We start from the raw sequence: 16,400 nt of genomic DNA on the forward strand, positions 1-16,400 counted from the left end.
CTGGGAGACTATGGGCTCCACATACATATATAGGCAGGCGTAAGTGAGCTCTGCTAGTGAGTACACAGGCAGGCAAGCAATGTGGGAAGTTGGAGCAATCGGGAGAGTCTGAGCACGTTGCTTACCTGTGTACCTTAATGGCCCCTTGGTCACTCGAATGACCAATCAGGTTGGCAGTCAGCCAAACCTTACCATAATAGGCAAATGCCACAGGCCTGCATTCTCCAAATATGGTGACCACATGGGCCTTGCACTAGGCAGGCACGAGCTGGGCGTGTGGGGGCTTACTCAACATGTTTACAACCACCTTATACAACCAGGGGTCCTGAGTGCCAGACTTCATGGCACCAGGTCTGCTGTGCCCCTTTGTGCTCGTTAGGTGTTTACCTCTCGTTTGGGCAGAAACACACGTCCAGGCAGGGCAAGGCATAAACAAGCCTATTTTCGGGCCTACAGGCCCTCCATGACAAAGTCACCTCTGTAATTCAAACCTTTTAATACAGTTCTGATACAGAAACCATGTTCCAGTTAGTGAGGTAAAGACTTTGACCCAGAGTAAAGTTCAGTATGCTTTATTCTGTCATTGCAGGGCTTTTTTATAAGGATAGTTATCTGTATGCTAGTGCATTGACAGAACTGGTCTGTACTGACTGTACAGATGTAGGACCAGGGGAAGAAATGTCATTACTGAAATAATAAAAAAAACTATGCTTGTAAAACTGTGTCATTGATAGCAAAATGCACAGAATACGGGGTTCAAATGGATTAATGTTAACTTAAATCCAGTACACATAACGAGATAGGTCTTAATGCAACATCACAGCTATTTTGGCACAGATTGCACAGGTACCTTAAACCTCTGGCAAGGTTCTGTGTTTTCAGACTGCTGTTTTTGTGATACAGAGGGCTTAAGGGCAAGTGTCCATGATCTGTGATGTCTGCTTTGTGTTACTGCAGTGGAATAAAACAGCCCTAAACCCAGCTCGAATTGGTCAGAGAAGTATTCCATGTGAGGCAAGGGTGAGAGAGCATAGTATAGTGCTCTGAGGTAGAGCTGGTGCCTCGGAGCCATACAGTAGTAGTGAAGGTGTGTTGGTTTTTGGGGTTTGGGTTTTCTTTTTGGTTTGTTGGTGTTTTTTTTGTTTTGTTTTGTTTTAAATTATTTTGTCTTTTTAATACTCCAGAGGCTTACCTGCCTGAGTACTTGATTGGAAGGCCTTGACACCACTAAAGTTTCACTTTGAGCAGTTCTTATGTGTTGGATGCTGTGCAATGAAGCTAGGACAGGCAATCTTTGGAGTGTTTTTGAGTTGTTTTGAGGCTTTCAGCAAGCAAACAACATAATGCCAGAAAACAGTGAAGTCAGTACAGGTAATGTGCACTGTAACTGAGATGTCAGGTAGAACATTACAAGCCTGAAGGAAATGAATTTTTGTATGGTATCGTTGAGTGCTTCTCTGTTTTAAGTGATGTGGGGAAAACTCTGTGAGAAATAGAGTGAAAATTATGTCTTTAACTTTTGAATGGTATGGCTAATTTTATACCTCTAGTGTATAAATGATTAATCTAAGCTTTAGGCTAGTTCCATGTGGAGCATATTTACACTTTTCCTACCTACTTTGTGTAGACCCAACTGTGGAGCTCTGCTACACTATCACAAAGCTAGCATAATGTTGGTGAGCATTATCTGGAGTAAGAAAGTCTGTAGTGACATAGCTGATAATGTGAAAATTTCTTTACCTTGTGTGGAAGTCTTTGGGCACATAAGTCCTAAATAACAGTATAAAGGTATGTAGGAGCTGTACAAATTCAACTTGACCTGAGACAGTAAACTGGCACTTATTTTTTCTATGTTTTTGATTTGTTTTTGTTTTTTCTTGTCTTGGATACACTCAGGCTGCAGAAGCACGAGAGAAGTGACCTTGAATTTCAACATCGATCTCATGATAATGTAGGAAAAATGAGGATACAGATATTGTCCAGAAAGACTATTTAAGTTCTTGTTTTGTTTGTTTCTGTTGCATACTGTTTTGTAATTCAGCTTTACAGATACTTTATTTATATTTATATTTATATTTATTTATATATATATATTTATATTTATATTTTATTTATATTTAGTAAATATTCCTGTTTGAATTTTGTTTATTTTTTTCTTTTAACTTTATATGGGAGATCTTGGCAGCTCTTAGTAACTTTAGCAGCACGTTGCTACAGTGAATTATCTCTTATTCTTGTAGTCAAAAGCAGTGCTTTGGGATGGCATGCATTGGAATGGGCTGAGAGATTTATGTAACTGTTATGGCAGTGTCCGCTATTTACTGTGCTGTTAAAATGACTGACTATAACCAAAACGCTCTGATTAAGAAAAATAAATAAGTAAAAGAAAAAGAAGACCAGGATCCTAAGCAACAAATTCAAAACACATGTTGCAACTCTCTTGAAGTGTGATATAAACCCAAGTATGATTCTTGCTCATACAGTTTGGCAGTTTTTCGACATGAATTGTTTATTACAGTATGACAGTGCTTAGAATTGCAAGCAGAGTTCTTCATTAGAAATAGAACACAATGGCATTGTAAATATTAAAGGGGAAAAAAAAACACTCAAAGGGAAGTACGTGGGTTCTGAATTGCAGTTACGTTTTGTTCATGATGAATGTAACATTTTAAAATTAGGGGAATTACTCAGCTCAATAATGCAATATTGTATGCAGGTGTAACTGTTCTTTTGTATGTAAGCACATGTTATGTGAAAAGATGTTGTTTTAAATTGCAGATTCTGAACAGTTGCTGGAACTTCCTAGGAAGTGCCAGAATTTGTTACCAAGGCCCCTAATTCTGCTCTCCTATGCCTCTGTGTTATGATCTCTAATTACATTGTTTCACACTATTTTTTCCTGCCTCATTCAGTGAACAGGATGGGCGGTGCTCAGGAATTGAGCAGCGACTTGATATTTTAATCCTTATCATTCAGTTAGCAGCCTGGGCTTTATTTACTGCACACCATTTAAAAGTCTTTAAAGAATACGTAATTATTCATTCCCTTATGGCTTTTTCTACACTGCCTGTCTGAACTATTTTTATCCATTCAATTGTACTTTCATATGCATTTTCTGGTCAATACCAGTAACTTTATTTGTGCTGTGTGAAATAAATGTGTGCACACATAAACATATATGTGTGCATATTTATTTTTGCTTTAAAAAGTAAACCGTTCCCTTGGATAACTTACAGAGTGGAAACTCTCGCATACTTCAAAACAGCCCTTCATGATGTTATTGAAACATAAAATAATGCAATTGAGTCATTGAATGCATCTGTTGACATAGTTTAAGTAATTTTTATATGAGGACTTGTCTCTTGTGATCTTATTCAACTTATCTGTGCTTTGTAGGTCAGAAAAATTGTCCCTTTGTTTAAAAGCAGACAGTACTCTGCTGGATGTGTTTGCAAAGAAGACTTAACTAGTGTTTCATTCAGAATAGGAAGTTCATGTGATAAAAGGAAAAAAGTGAAGGTAGTTCAACACTGAAAAAGATGGCCTGGAGAGATTTTGTGATCTCCATCTATGCAGATGTTCAAAATCCTACTAGATGTGTTCTGAGATAGCCTGCTGTGATTGGCTATACTTTGAGCAGGTTGGACCAGAGGTTCTCCAGAGGTTGCTTCTAGCCTCAGCTATTCTGTGGTTTATACAATGGAAGATGATATATATGTGGGCATATATGTGTTTTCCATACTTCTGAAAAGCAAAAATCAATGGATCTTGTGACTTCCTTCTACACTAAAATGCCAGTAAAATCTGTCTGCAGCTTCTATCAGGCTAGCAGACTCTCGTCAGTCTCATAAATAGTAGTTTAACTGTTCTCAACAAAAGATGTAGAGATGCTTGTACTACAGCAATGATTCTGTTGTTATGTTAGTACTTCATAATTTGTTACAGTGTTCTGTAATGATCTATAATAGACCAACCTGTTACATACTTCATCTATTTCAGATTAAAGAACACAGAATGGAAAGCTTGATGGTGATGCTCAGAAAAATCTGTATTATCTTCTATTGTGGTCCAAATACACCACTTCTTTCTGCTAGTGATGGGATGGAATGATTCTCTAAAAAGGCCATCTCCAAGTAAAATGTCTTATTCCTAATACAGTGTTCATTTTTTTTTGTTGCAGAAAGATTTTAGCCTTCCAAGAAGAGGAAGTCTGTAAGTATATGAAGTCTTTTTTATTGTGTTTGTGATATGTTATGTAGTTTTGACATTTTTTTTAATAGATTAATCTTTCGAAACAGTTAAAGTTAGATGTGGAAATTATTTGTCTTAAAATACATACAAAGAAATTAACATTGTAAGTAAAAACATATGACTTGGTGCAGTGACCTTTTTTAATGCCCATCCCCCTCTTCTAGAGGAGTCATTATGAGAAATTTCCAAAGAGATTAAAAATTTTTATGTTGAAGGTTTTCTCTTGTATTGAACATTTTTCTTGTAAGAATCAAGGAAGAAATTTGGTTTCTTTGTGAATAATATAAAAGCAAGTTGACACACAAGTAATACAGAATTCTGTGGTCAGACTTGTGTCTGAAGAGGTAGGAACAAAGAACACAGAGGTTCTACTAAATGTTGTTAAGCTGCTCTTTTGATTGGTGGAAGACTCTTGTTTAAATTGTTACTGTGTCAGATTAATGTGAACTCAGATATTGTGGTTTAGTTGTGCTTTGCTCAAATTTCTGCATTTTTTGTGATTTTGAGCTGTTTGGTTTTAAAAGGAGGTCTCAGTTAGCAAATGTGATGCTCATCTACAAGAAGGGCCAGAAGGATGATCTGGGGAGCTACAGGCCTGTCAGTGTGACCTCTGTGTCAGGAAAGGTTATGGAGCAGGTCATCTTGAGTGCCATCACATGGCACTTACCAGACAGCCCAGTCCTACAAGATCAGGCCCGGTCAGCATGGATTTATAAAGGACAGGTCCTGTCTGACTAATCTGATCTCCTTCTACAATAACATGACCTGGGGAATGAGGGAACATCCATGAATATTGTCTGCCTGGGCTTTAGTAAAGCCTTTGACACTGTCTCCCATAGCATTCTCCTTCAGAAAGTCATGGCCCAAGATTTGGCTAAGTGCACTCTGCAATGGAGGAAAAACTGGCTGCATGCCTAGGCCCAAAGAGTGGTGGTGAATGTAGTTAAACCTGTCTGGCACCCATTCACTAGTGGTATCCCTCAGCATTCAGTACTAGTGCCTGTCCTCTTTAATATCTCTATTAATGATCTGGATGAGATAATTGAGACCAAACTCAGAAAATTTGCAGATGACACCGAGCTGGGTGGCTGAGTTGATCTGACAGAGGCTAGAGAAGCTTTATGGTGTGATCCTGACAGGTTAGGCCTATACTTGGGTCAAAAAAAGTCCAAGGTGAGCTACAGACTCCAGAATGTGTGGTTGGAAAGCTGCAACTTGGAGAGGAACTTGGGGTCAGCAGTGTGCTCAGGTGGCCAAAGAAAGCCAGTGGCATCCTAGCTTGTATTGGAAGCACTGTGGCAAGCAGGAACAGGGAGGTGATCATTCCTCTGTATTCAGAATTGGTGAGGTCACACCTTAGTATCCTATTCAGTTCTGGGCCACTCATTATAGGATAGCTACTGAAGTGCTGGAGCATATCCAGAAAAGGGCAACCAGGCTTGTGAAGGGCCTGGAGCGCATGTCCTGTGAGGAGCACTTGAGGGAGCTGAGGTTATTCAGTCTGGAGAAGAAGAGTCTGAGAGGAAGTCTTATCAGTCTTTACAACTATCTGAGGGGAGACTGGAGCAAGGACAGCGCCAGCCTCTTCTCCTTGATTGTCATCAATTGACAGGGCTAGAAGTGCTTTCAAGCTGTGCCAGGGAGGTTTATGCTGGATATTAGGAAATAATTCTTCATGGAAAGGGTTCCCATACATCAGAATGGTCTGTGCAGGGCAGTGGTGGAGTCAACATCCCTGGGGGTGTTGGATAGGGCTGGGTGATAGGTTGGACTGGATGATCTTGGAGGTCTCTTCCAACCTGGTTGAGTCTATGATTCTATGTGATGTATGAACCTGGTTCTTAGGGATATGGTTTGGTGTTGACCCTTCAGTGCTGGGTCAAGGGTTGGACTCTTCCAACCAGCCGTATTCTGTGATTGTGCTATTTTTATTTGTATCTGTTTTATTTATTTTCTTTATTAATAATTTATTGAAATAATGACATAGCAAAATGTCTTAAGAAGCAGACTATTCATTGACAACTTTCAAAAAATACCTTAATTACATAAAACTGTCACTGTACTTGAACAAGCTCTTGCTAATGTGAGAACATATTACATATAAAAACCTAAATCCTTGTAGAAAATGCCTTTTTTTGTTTTGTTTTATTTTAATAAAATTGTTTTCAGCCTGATGAGGTTATGCAAGTTGGTTACTTAAGCAAATAACTGAATTGCTGGGAAAATGTGATTAAGTTCTCTGTTGTTTCATCACTAGATGGGCATGTCGGAAGTCTTTATGTTGCAGGGCATCTGCTGACTTGTGAAAAGTCATCTGACATGTGACAAGTCTTATATGCAGTAGTAAGGAAACTCATTGTTTAAGACAAGTCAAGAAAACATAAAACTTGATTCCACATCAAGTATTTGATCGTAGCAGTGACAATAACAGTCAAGAGAAATAATTTTTGGTGCCTTCTTTTATTGTCCTTGGGGTTTTATATTAACCTGAAACCGTTGTATGGACTAAAAGCCTGATTGTGTTAATGTCTAAACTCTTGTCGACTTCAGACAGAGCCAAAGGTGACCCTTGAGACTTTTTATTTTTTATGCATAAATGTGACCTTGCTAGCTCTTGCTGTGATGTTTGACTTTGTGTTTTATTAGATATTTTTCTCCAGGTTTGAATGACTGCTAAGGAGTATGCATTCATATGCGTATTTTTATAGCTGATGGTTGAAATGTAAGTGCATGTTCTGTAATGTTGCTGAGACTTTAATATAGTAGAGGAGTAGCCCCTCGTCAGCATAATTATATCTAGTTATTAAAATGCTTAGAATTCTGCAGAGGGTACTTCAAAATATCTTTAATACTTAATTCACATGGCTTATGGTACTGAGTAAGCAAGGGCTGTAGCATTGTAATGTTGCGTGTGGGCTATGTTGTCTGCTTTGTTTCATGTTTATATGCATGCTGACATGAAGACTGGATTTCATAGAATCACAAAGTGAGACATTTTATGTTTTTATTGCCATACACATGTTGAGGTCTGAAATGTTTCCAGGTGGGCACATCACTTCTGGAATTTCAGAGCCAACAGCATGCCAGAGACGCATAGAATTAGCCAGGTTGGAAGAGACCTCCCAAGATCACAGTATCACACATCATCCAGTCCAACCTATCACCCAGCCCTGTCCAATCAACTAGACCATGGCACTAAGTGCCTCATCCAGTCTTTTCTCCACCACCTCCCTGGGCAGCCCATTTCAATGGCAAATCACTCTCTCTGTCAGGAACTTCCTTGTAACATCCAGCCTATGCTACAACCTCCCTTCAGGTAGTTGTAGACAGCAATGAGGTCACTCTTGGGCCTCCTCTTCTCCAGGCTAAACACCCCCAGCTCCCTCAGCCTCTCCTCATAGGGTTTGTATTCCAGGCCTCTCACCAGCTTTGTTGTCCTTCTCTGGACACATTCCAGTATCTCAACACCTCTCTTTAATTGAGGAGCCCAGAACTGGACACAGGACTCAAGGTGTGGCCTGACCAGTGCTGAGTACAGGGGGAGAATAACCTCCCTTGTCCTGCTGGCCACACTTCCTGATACAGACCAGGATGCCATTGGCTCTCTTGGCCACCTGGGCACACTGCTGGCTCATCTTCAGTCTACTATCTACCAGTACCCTCATGTCTGTTTCCAAGTAGAGAAGCTTGGAAAGCAAATTTTTGATTGATGAAGGCTGGCACTGATTCCTAGCTTCCTCTGCAACCTGCACTGTTGCAGCTATGTGGTCAACTTGATGCCAGGAGTAGTGCTTGGGTTTCTTTTGTTAAGTTGATCAGAGATGTACAGTGAAGGAGGGCAATGTGGGCATATTGCTATCAAAGCCACAAGCAGAGAAGTCTACCTGTGCAGTAAGTGTTACTCTGAGTTCAGTAGCTGTGGCATCTATTCCAACACGTTCTGTTCTGTGTTGCAAGTCAGCAGTCCTTCTTTATTTATTGAACCACATCTGCCAGGGCCCTTATTGTGCCTTTGGGCATGTTTGTTATTGACATGGAGTTATTCTACCTGGTAGCTTATCTTTTGATCTAGCTTTGTGGCTGTCAACTTACAAACCTATCTGGCTTTAGGTAAAAATCATGCCTCTGTTTTCACTGACCTGTTTATATTAACATTGTTTGTCTCTTCCAAGACCAACAGTAGGACAAGAGGAAATGTATTTAAGTTGTGCGAGGGAAAGTTTAGATTGGACATTAGGAAAAACTTCTGTACTGAGAGAGCGGTGAGATGACAGAATGAGCTGCTCAGGGAGGCGGTGGATTTGCCATTCCTGGAGGTGTTGGGTTATGGTTGGACTTGATCTTAAAGGCCTTTTCCAGCCTTAGTGATTCTGTGATTCTCTGGAAGTCAACTGATGCCCTTCTTTTTGTTAAACAAGATGCAGCTGGTTTAAGGGCCTTCAACAAAGTTAAAGGTTAAATTTCAGTTTATCCTAACTGTGCTAAAATTAAGCATTGCTGGTTGAGAAAGAAATAGTGTTTTCCATCGTAAGGACACACTCTGGCTACACTGGCACAAGTACTTGGGTAGACACAGGCAGAACTGATCCAGGTTACAACTTGTTTCTTGAAGATTCTTCAGTGTGTTTGACTGGCTGGCTGGATAATTGTCTTGCTTGACAGAAGGATGTGGTGGCATAGAAGCAGAATGGATAGCTAGGAGCTTTCTCTGGGGCTTACTCATTATGAAAACTGACTTTTTAGAAGCTCAACATGATCGTAAACTTGCATGGGTGTTACTACATCCAGTTGTGCTTCTGCACACTATGACTACCAAGATAGATTATTTATATGTTGTAATGATATTTTTATAGATTTGCTTATTTTCACCAAACACCTCCAGATATCAAGGGAGAAGTTGTAAGTAGTATTAAGCTTAGACTCAGAAATAAGGTTTAATTTAATATCAGGTTTAATCAATGTCATCTGTCTGGACTTTTGTAAAGGCTTTGACAGAGTCCTTCACAGCACCCTCCTCTGTAAGATGGAGAGGTATGGATTCAGTGGGTGGATTGTTCAGTGGATAAATAAGGGGTTGGATGATGACACATAGAATCATAGAATCAACCAAGTTGGAAGAGACCTCCAAGATCATCCAGTCCAACCTACCCCCCAGCCCTAGCCAGTCAACTAGACCATGGCACTAAGTGCCTCATCCAGGCTTTTCTTGAACACCTCCAGGGATGGTGCCTCCACCACTTCCCTGGGCAGCCCATTCCAATGCCAATCACTCTCTCTGTGAAGAACTTCCTCCTGACATCCAGCCTATACTTCCCCCGCACAACTTGAGACTGTGTCCCCTTGTTTTATTGCTGGTTTCCTTGGAGAAGAGGCCACACCCCACCTGGCTACAATGTCCCTTCAGGTAGTTGCAGACAGCAATGAGGTCACCCCTGAGCCTCCTCTTCTCCAGGCTAAACAACCCCAGCTTCCTCAGCCTCTCCTCATAGGTTGGTCAATGGCTCAATGTCCGCACAGTGACAGGTTACAAGTGGTGCCCCTCAGAGATCTGTACTGGGACCAGTGCTGTTTGATATCTTCATCAGTGATACAGACAGCAAGACTCAGTGTACCCTCAGCAAATTCAGAGATGATACTAAGATGAGTGGTGTAGTTGCTGAGGCTAAGAGACAGGGTACCATCCAGACAGATCCAAGCAGGATGGAGGATTGAGAGGTGGGCTGAGGACCTTATAGCTACATTTCAATGTCTGAAGTGGCCAGCAGGTCAAGGGAAGTGATCCTCTCCCTCTGCTCCGCACTGGTGAGACCCCATCTGGAGAACTGCATCCAGTTCTGGAGCCCCTATTACAAGAGGGATATGGATGTGGTGGAACATGTCCAGAGAAGGACCATGAGGATGATCAGAGGGCTGCAGCACCTCTCCTATGAGGACAGGCTGAGGGAGTTGGGGCTGTTTAGTCTGGAGAGGAGAAGGCTCTTAGGTGACTTTATTGTGACCATTCAGTATCTTAAAGTGGCCTACAAGAAGGCTGGGGAGGGACTTTTTAGGATGTCAGGTAGTGATAAGACTAGGGGGAAAGGAACAAAGATAGAAACTGGTAGATTCAGACTGGATATTAGGAAGAAGTTCTTCACCATGAGGGTGGAGAGAGCCTGGAAGAGGTTGCCCAGGAAGGTGGTGGAAGCCTCATCCCTGGAGGTGTTTAAGGGCAGGCTGGATGAGGCTCTAGACAGCCTGATCCAGTGTGAGGTGTCCCTGCCCATGGCAGGGGAGTTAGAACTAGATGATCTTTGTGGTCCCTTCCAACCCTGACTGACTCTGATTCTAAGTGAACCTACAAGAAGGGTGGGGAAGGACTGTATAGAAGGACTTGTAGGGACAGAATGGTGGGCAATAATTTTAATCTGGAGCAGAACAGATTCAGGTTAGACATAAGGAGGAAGTTCATTACAATGAGAGTGGTAAAATACTGAAACAAGCTGCCCAGGGATGTGGTTGAGTCCCTGTCCCTGAAAACATTCAGGAACAGACTCCCTTCCAACCTGATGCAATCTATGACTCTGTGAGCTGCATCAGAGTTTCAGTGTTGCTAAAGTCTGTGTATGATGCATGAACCAGACAACATGCCTGTTTGCATCTAAAAATCCCTATCCTTTACACCTTCAGAGTGTATCTATCTAGCTGGAATAGGTAGCCAGAGAAGATGTCAGAGTATGTTTTGTGTTAAACAACTGAGTTCTGTTACTGATTTGAAGGCATCAGTGTCCTTCATCCTTTTTTGTTTGCTTGTTACCTTCTCGTACCACTAGTACAGTAAAATGAGAATTACAGAAAGACAGGACATGAATTCAATGGTTGTGGCACAGATATTACAGTCCTCAACTTAAAGGAGGTGCTATTTGGTTTTAAATGCCCTTCTTGAGAATGATTAGCATTGGGATTCTGTAAGGTGGATGGCAGCCTTCAGAAACAGTAATACTTAAAAGAAGTAACTGGGTATACAGAGGTTTCTTCTTTCTTTAGAGCACTTCCCCTAGAAGTAAAATGTCTTCTTTTTCCAGACTATTTTTTTCCTTTCTCCCCTCCCTCCCGCCCATTTAATCTGTCAATTTCAGTTTAATTTAGAGCTAGATAATTTTTATGTATTTATTTCTGCTGCATCTGTCCTTCTCTTGACAGTTCTGAAATTAATTTCAGTAATTAGAAAATATGAACTGTAGTTCAGTAGCAACAATTACCTGATCCACTTGCACCTGTGGAAATGTCAAAGGTGGTCACAGAATTTTCATTAAATTCATTTATGCATTGCAGTGAAGCAGCTGATGTTCTTGGGTAGCAGCAACATAGGAGTGTGACCAGCCAAGAACTCAAGAGAAACAGTAGTGAAAACCACTGCTTGTTTAGGGGCTTAATTAAGCAAATTTCAAGTAAGTTGGTAAGAGTTTTTTTTCTCTCCAGACTTTATTGGCTTGGAAGGTTCAGTCTGTACTGTGGGTACAGCTTACACTTACCTATAAATCTTCCTATTCATAAAGTTACACTTCTATTACATTTGCATCAGATGTTTTCATTATTCTTTGCTCTCTTGTCAGAGCAGTTGACTTAGTTTGTTGACTTAAATTATATCTAAAAAATAGTAACTTACTTCTGTTGGGTTAGTTGCATCAGTGCTTAGGTTTTTTCAGGCATAGCAGCAAAAAGAAAAGAAGAAAAACTTTTTTATTGTCAAGTAGTCAAGAATAGCTTGTTTGATATCTGCAGATAGTACAGTACTGTTAAATTGTATGTCAAAAAAAAAAAGACTTTTCATTTTATTAATTAATCTTCTTCATCTCAATTTACAGTAAGGTAAACTTCCGTACTGGACTTTCAGATGATTGTGTCCAATATACTGACATTATTCCTTTGTTCTAAACAACAAAGCATTAATCACAAAAAGAAAAATTATTTGGGAGATTATCTTAAATGTGGAAAGTGGAGCAGATTAATTACTGCCAAGTAATGAGCCTCTGAATTACAATATAGATGGGTCGTGTTCAAATGAGTATTTTGCACAACTTCTTTAATGTGTAAGCTTTAGTGTTAAGTGCTAGAGGCACCATTTCTGTGTGCATGTCTGTGCTAAATGTCAGTGTGCTCATTTAGCTAGTATTCTTCCTGGTGGCAGCATGCTATAGATGGTATAGTGTATGATTCTTAATAACTACAGTTCTGTCCATCTGAGGAACTAAATAGGTACAAGTCCTTAACTTCTGGAGTTTTTTTAATATTTGTCATTGAGAGGATTTTTTTTTTCACTACAGGCCTAAGTTTCTTTGTGTTTTGCTCATGTCAGGGGGTAGATATGAAAATACTATCACCATTTCATAACTCCGTGTTACTGTTTCTGTTGGCATCTTTTGTCAGAGCAACATGTTGGGAGAACAATGTCTTCTAAGTACTTATACATTATTCTTTTAAATGATGGCTTCTTGAGTGCAGCAGACACTCATAAGTTTCTAGATACCTAACATTGCACTATCACTAAGATGCGTTTGTGTTCCTTTAAACAAAGAATGCCAGGAGTTCCTTATCACTCAATATGTGACAGTGTTGTCAGTCTCAATATATTAATCATTTCTTCAGCATTTCACCTTTGACTCCCAGTGCTGTCTTTGTATCTAATTTCCTAATCACTGAAGAAAATGCTGAATAGCATCAAGTCAGATGATAAAATTTTAGTAACTCATTAATTTAAAAAAAAAAATTACAAAGGAGGTTCCTTCACTGATGATTTTTTTTTGCATCTGATAACAGTCTCTAAATTTATTTATTCTCATGTTGAGATTTTTATGCAAATTCTGAGCAAGGAAGTGTGACTGGGCAGGTTATTTGTGCATGACATGGGGGAAAAGAACTACCAGCTGTTGAATCCTTATTGTGTCTCTTGGTTTCCTTGTGAATGACAAATTAAAACTCATTTCTCAATGTGTGTTTTTGTATGCTTTAGGAATTAACAGTTACTGTAGCATGATCCTTTTCCTTTACAATCTTGCTTACTTTAGCCTACATACATTTTATGCAAGTCTGCTGCCTATTGTCTGTGTTTCCTTGTTTTCCAGTTGTATTCAGCTAAGGGGAAGAGTATTGGCATGTGTAACATACTGTGTAGCCCTGTTGCTATCTTCCTATTGTCAGTGCAGTGTCTTCTGCATATGAGTCCTTCATGCTGTGGAGAGCACAGGCCTGATCTTGATATAAAAAAATACATCACTTCATAATTTTTGCTGTTGTGTCTTTGACTATGAGTTCAGGCCATTCAGTTTAACCTTATTCTGTGGTTTGTTTTGGTGCTTTCACATGCATGTTTGCATCAGTGCTTCATTTGTACCAGTATTGTTAATATTGCATACCTCTGCGTATTGTCTCGACTCATGCTTTACTAGTATCTGTGTGGGTTTTACGCAGTGACATCCTTTCTTTGTGATTTATCACATACATATTAGAGAAGGAAGATATCTGTTTTAATGTAATTCATCATGTCCCTTTTCAGCAAAGATGTATGTTCTGCTTGAGGATGTTTTAAAGCATTGCGAAACCTTGTAACTGATAAATTCGTGCTTATCTGTTTGTGTCTATGCATGGACAAAATCTTTATACATGCAAAAAAAAGTCAAGTGGTGGTGACATTTTTGTATATTTTAAAACTATTCTTGGTTGTGTTAATGGGACATGTTTGTACAGCATTGTCTATTATCTTTTTTTAATCACATAGATATGATTACAAGGCTCAGGATGTCACATAATTTATTGAAGTAACACAATGTCTGGGAAATGAGGTGCTTAAGATTTAAAACTTGTGTAATGTGTTATTTATCTACTGTTGTTTTTTGTGTGCTGTGGTGTCTGAGCAACATAAGTTACCAACGGACTCATGCTTAACACGTACCATACTTTCCCACAGTGCTCTGGGTGCGCTATTTCTGTTGGAATTTTGTTTCAGCTACTTAGGCAGGGAAGGGATGGGATCAAGCATGAAAAAATAAATGATTCTTTATCAAACTTACGATTAAATTAAGCAACAGGGAAAAAGCAAAATGAAATCAGCCTCTAAGGTCATATCATGATCCTGTGGGAATGTTGCCAGATTTCAGGATGGGAGGGTCTCATGATTCTTGGAGCAAAGAAAACCTGATTGCCTCTGTGCTTTGCCTGAATTTAAAAAATGTTGCAGCAGAACATTTTAGATGATATTTGTAATATTGTCAATATTTGTATATAAGCAAATAATTCTTCTATAGTGCATGAGTTTCAGCCTTTGTGTTTGAGGGTGAAATCTCACAGCTAATGGATTGTTGGTGTGAAGACAGGTGCTGAGGTGCGAAAATAATTGAGTCTCTACAAAGAAGTGGCAGTAGAAAAGACCTCATCAGTTCACTACTAAAACTGGTATAGTGAACCTAACAAAATGGGACAAAAAAGATTAATGGAATGGAAGCCTGGCAAATTAGCTAACCTACTATTCTTACTTTTCACATGTGATAGTCTGCTTCCCTGAGCAGCCTTTTCAGGTTGTAGTCATCTTTACTCAGCTGCTCTGTTTCTGTTAGTTCCTCCTTTGTATCCTGCATTAACTGTTGAACTGGTAGTTTGTGGTGTTCACAGTGTTTCTGTGTGCATAGAAACAGCAACTTAGTGCCATGGTCTAGTTGACTGGATAGGGCTAGGTTGGACTGGATGATCTTGGAGGTCTCTTCCAACCTGGTTGATTCTATGATTCTATGAATGCGTAGAACAAGAGTAGAGGTGCTAGGGAAATTTAATGGTTGGGAATGTGAGCTGCTGAGGCAAGGGAGTAGTGATAAGCTGATTAGAGTCAATGGGTAACTTAGTTTTTGAACACAATAATGACATGATTACTTTCTGACTTTCAGTGGCCAATGTGATAGATGCATGCTGAATAACAAAAATACTTCAGGAAGATATTTGCTCTGAATGTTTTAAAATTAGCTCTGTCTGTCCCTTCTTATTTGTTCTGTGAACAGAAGTTGCATTGTGAGCAAATTTCTTTCTCTTTGATAGTTTAATATAGTAAAAATTCCAAATTGTATGTTATACATAAAATAAGGAAAAACTGACCTTATAACCACTTTTTTTTATTCTGCTGCCTGAGAAAGTACTTGCCCAATAAGAAAAGTAACAGAAGAACATCATGTGGCTTGAATTTCAAGTAGTAAGCATCAAAAACATGACTTACTGAAACAGCTTCTTGTTTGGCATTAAATTTGGGGAAGTGTGGCTTTCTTCAGGTAAGGAAAAAACAAAATTTGTCAAAAATAATTATTTGTCACAAGGTAATTGTAATATCCTCATGAATTGCATGATGTAGACTGTCCTGTGATGTATTGATGAATTGATTGTTTTGAGTTTTGGGGTTTTTTTTGGCACTGATGGTACAAAGATTTGAATGATCTCTTGATCTACAGGAAGAGACTTCCCCCCCCTCCCCCCCCGTTGTTTGGTTTTTTGGTTGTTTTTTTTGGTGGAGATTAAAGACAGAATATAACCTGCAAATAAATGTTTGGGCTTATTTTAAGGAAAGAAGAACTTGGGCTTCTGCACAATATATTTGTTCTTCTGGGAGCGATAATGTCACCTGGATTCTAAATATCTCTCTCAGGTAAAAAGAGGCATTTAGTGAATGTCAGTGATCTGCCTGTCTTGTGTCTTCAGGCAGGAATTGCAGCATTACAGATTTTCCTCTTGAGATTTGCAGTATTATTGCCATTCCATTATGTAAAGTATAGGCCAACTTTCTAGAGATGTCAGGATCATGAAATTCTAATAAGTCAGTTCTGTTTTGTCTAAGAGAAGGGAAGTATTTTTTCTTCTTCCCTTTTTCCTATGAAATGCAAATTTAAACTTTTTTTTTTTTCCTTCTCGGTATTTTAAAAGGATACTATTGCTTATCACAGAGAATATTCATGTTTTTGTTACCTGTACTTTCATTTATCATTCAGCTGGGGAAACACAATGTTATATGCCTTAGCATGAAGCATTTGGTAAACTAGCTTGTGCAGCATGCTTCAGTATCTACCGAGGAGCAAACGAAACCTGCTACTGTGTGCTGGCTTCCCTCAGAACTCTTTAAGTCAAGATCTTCATCC

General features: G+C 39.4%; 1 protein-coding gene across 6 annotated transcripts in view; it reads left to right on the top strand.

Moving 5' to 3' along the window:
• MAST4 (microtubule associated serine/threonine kinase family member 4) overlaps nucleotides 1-16,400 on the top strand; it is a 354,406-nt gene that overhangs the window by 177,898 nt on the left and 160,108 nt on the right. For all 6 annotated transcript variants that reach the window (XM_064140713.1, XM_064140716.1, XM_064140714.1 and 3 more), the window contains one exon: nucleotides 4,181-4,212. In XM_064140713.1, coding sequence (XP_063996783.1) covers nucleotides 4,181-4,212 — 32 coding nt within the window. The remainder of the gene's footprint in view (nucleotides 1-4,180; nucleotides 4,213-16,400) is intronic.

Source organism: Pogoniulus pusillus, chromosome Z (assembly GCF_015220805.1).
Source record: "Pogoniulus pusillus isolate bPogPus1 chromosome Z, bPogPus1.pri, whole genome shotgun sequence".
Lineage (NCBI taxonomy): Eukaryota > Metazoa > Chordata > Aves > Piciformes > Lybiidae > Pogoniulus > Pogoniulus pusillus.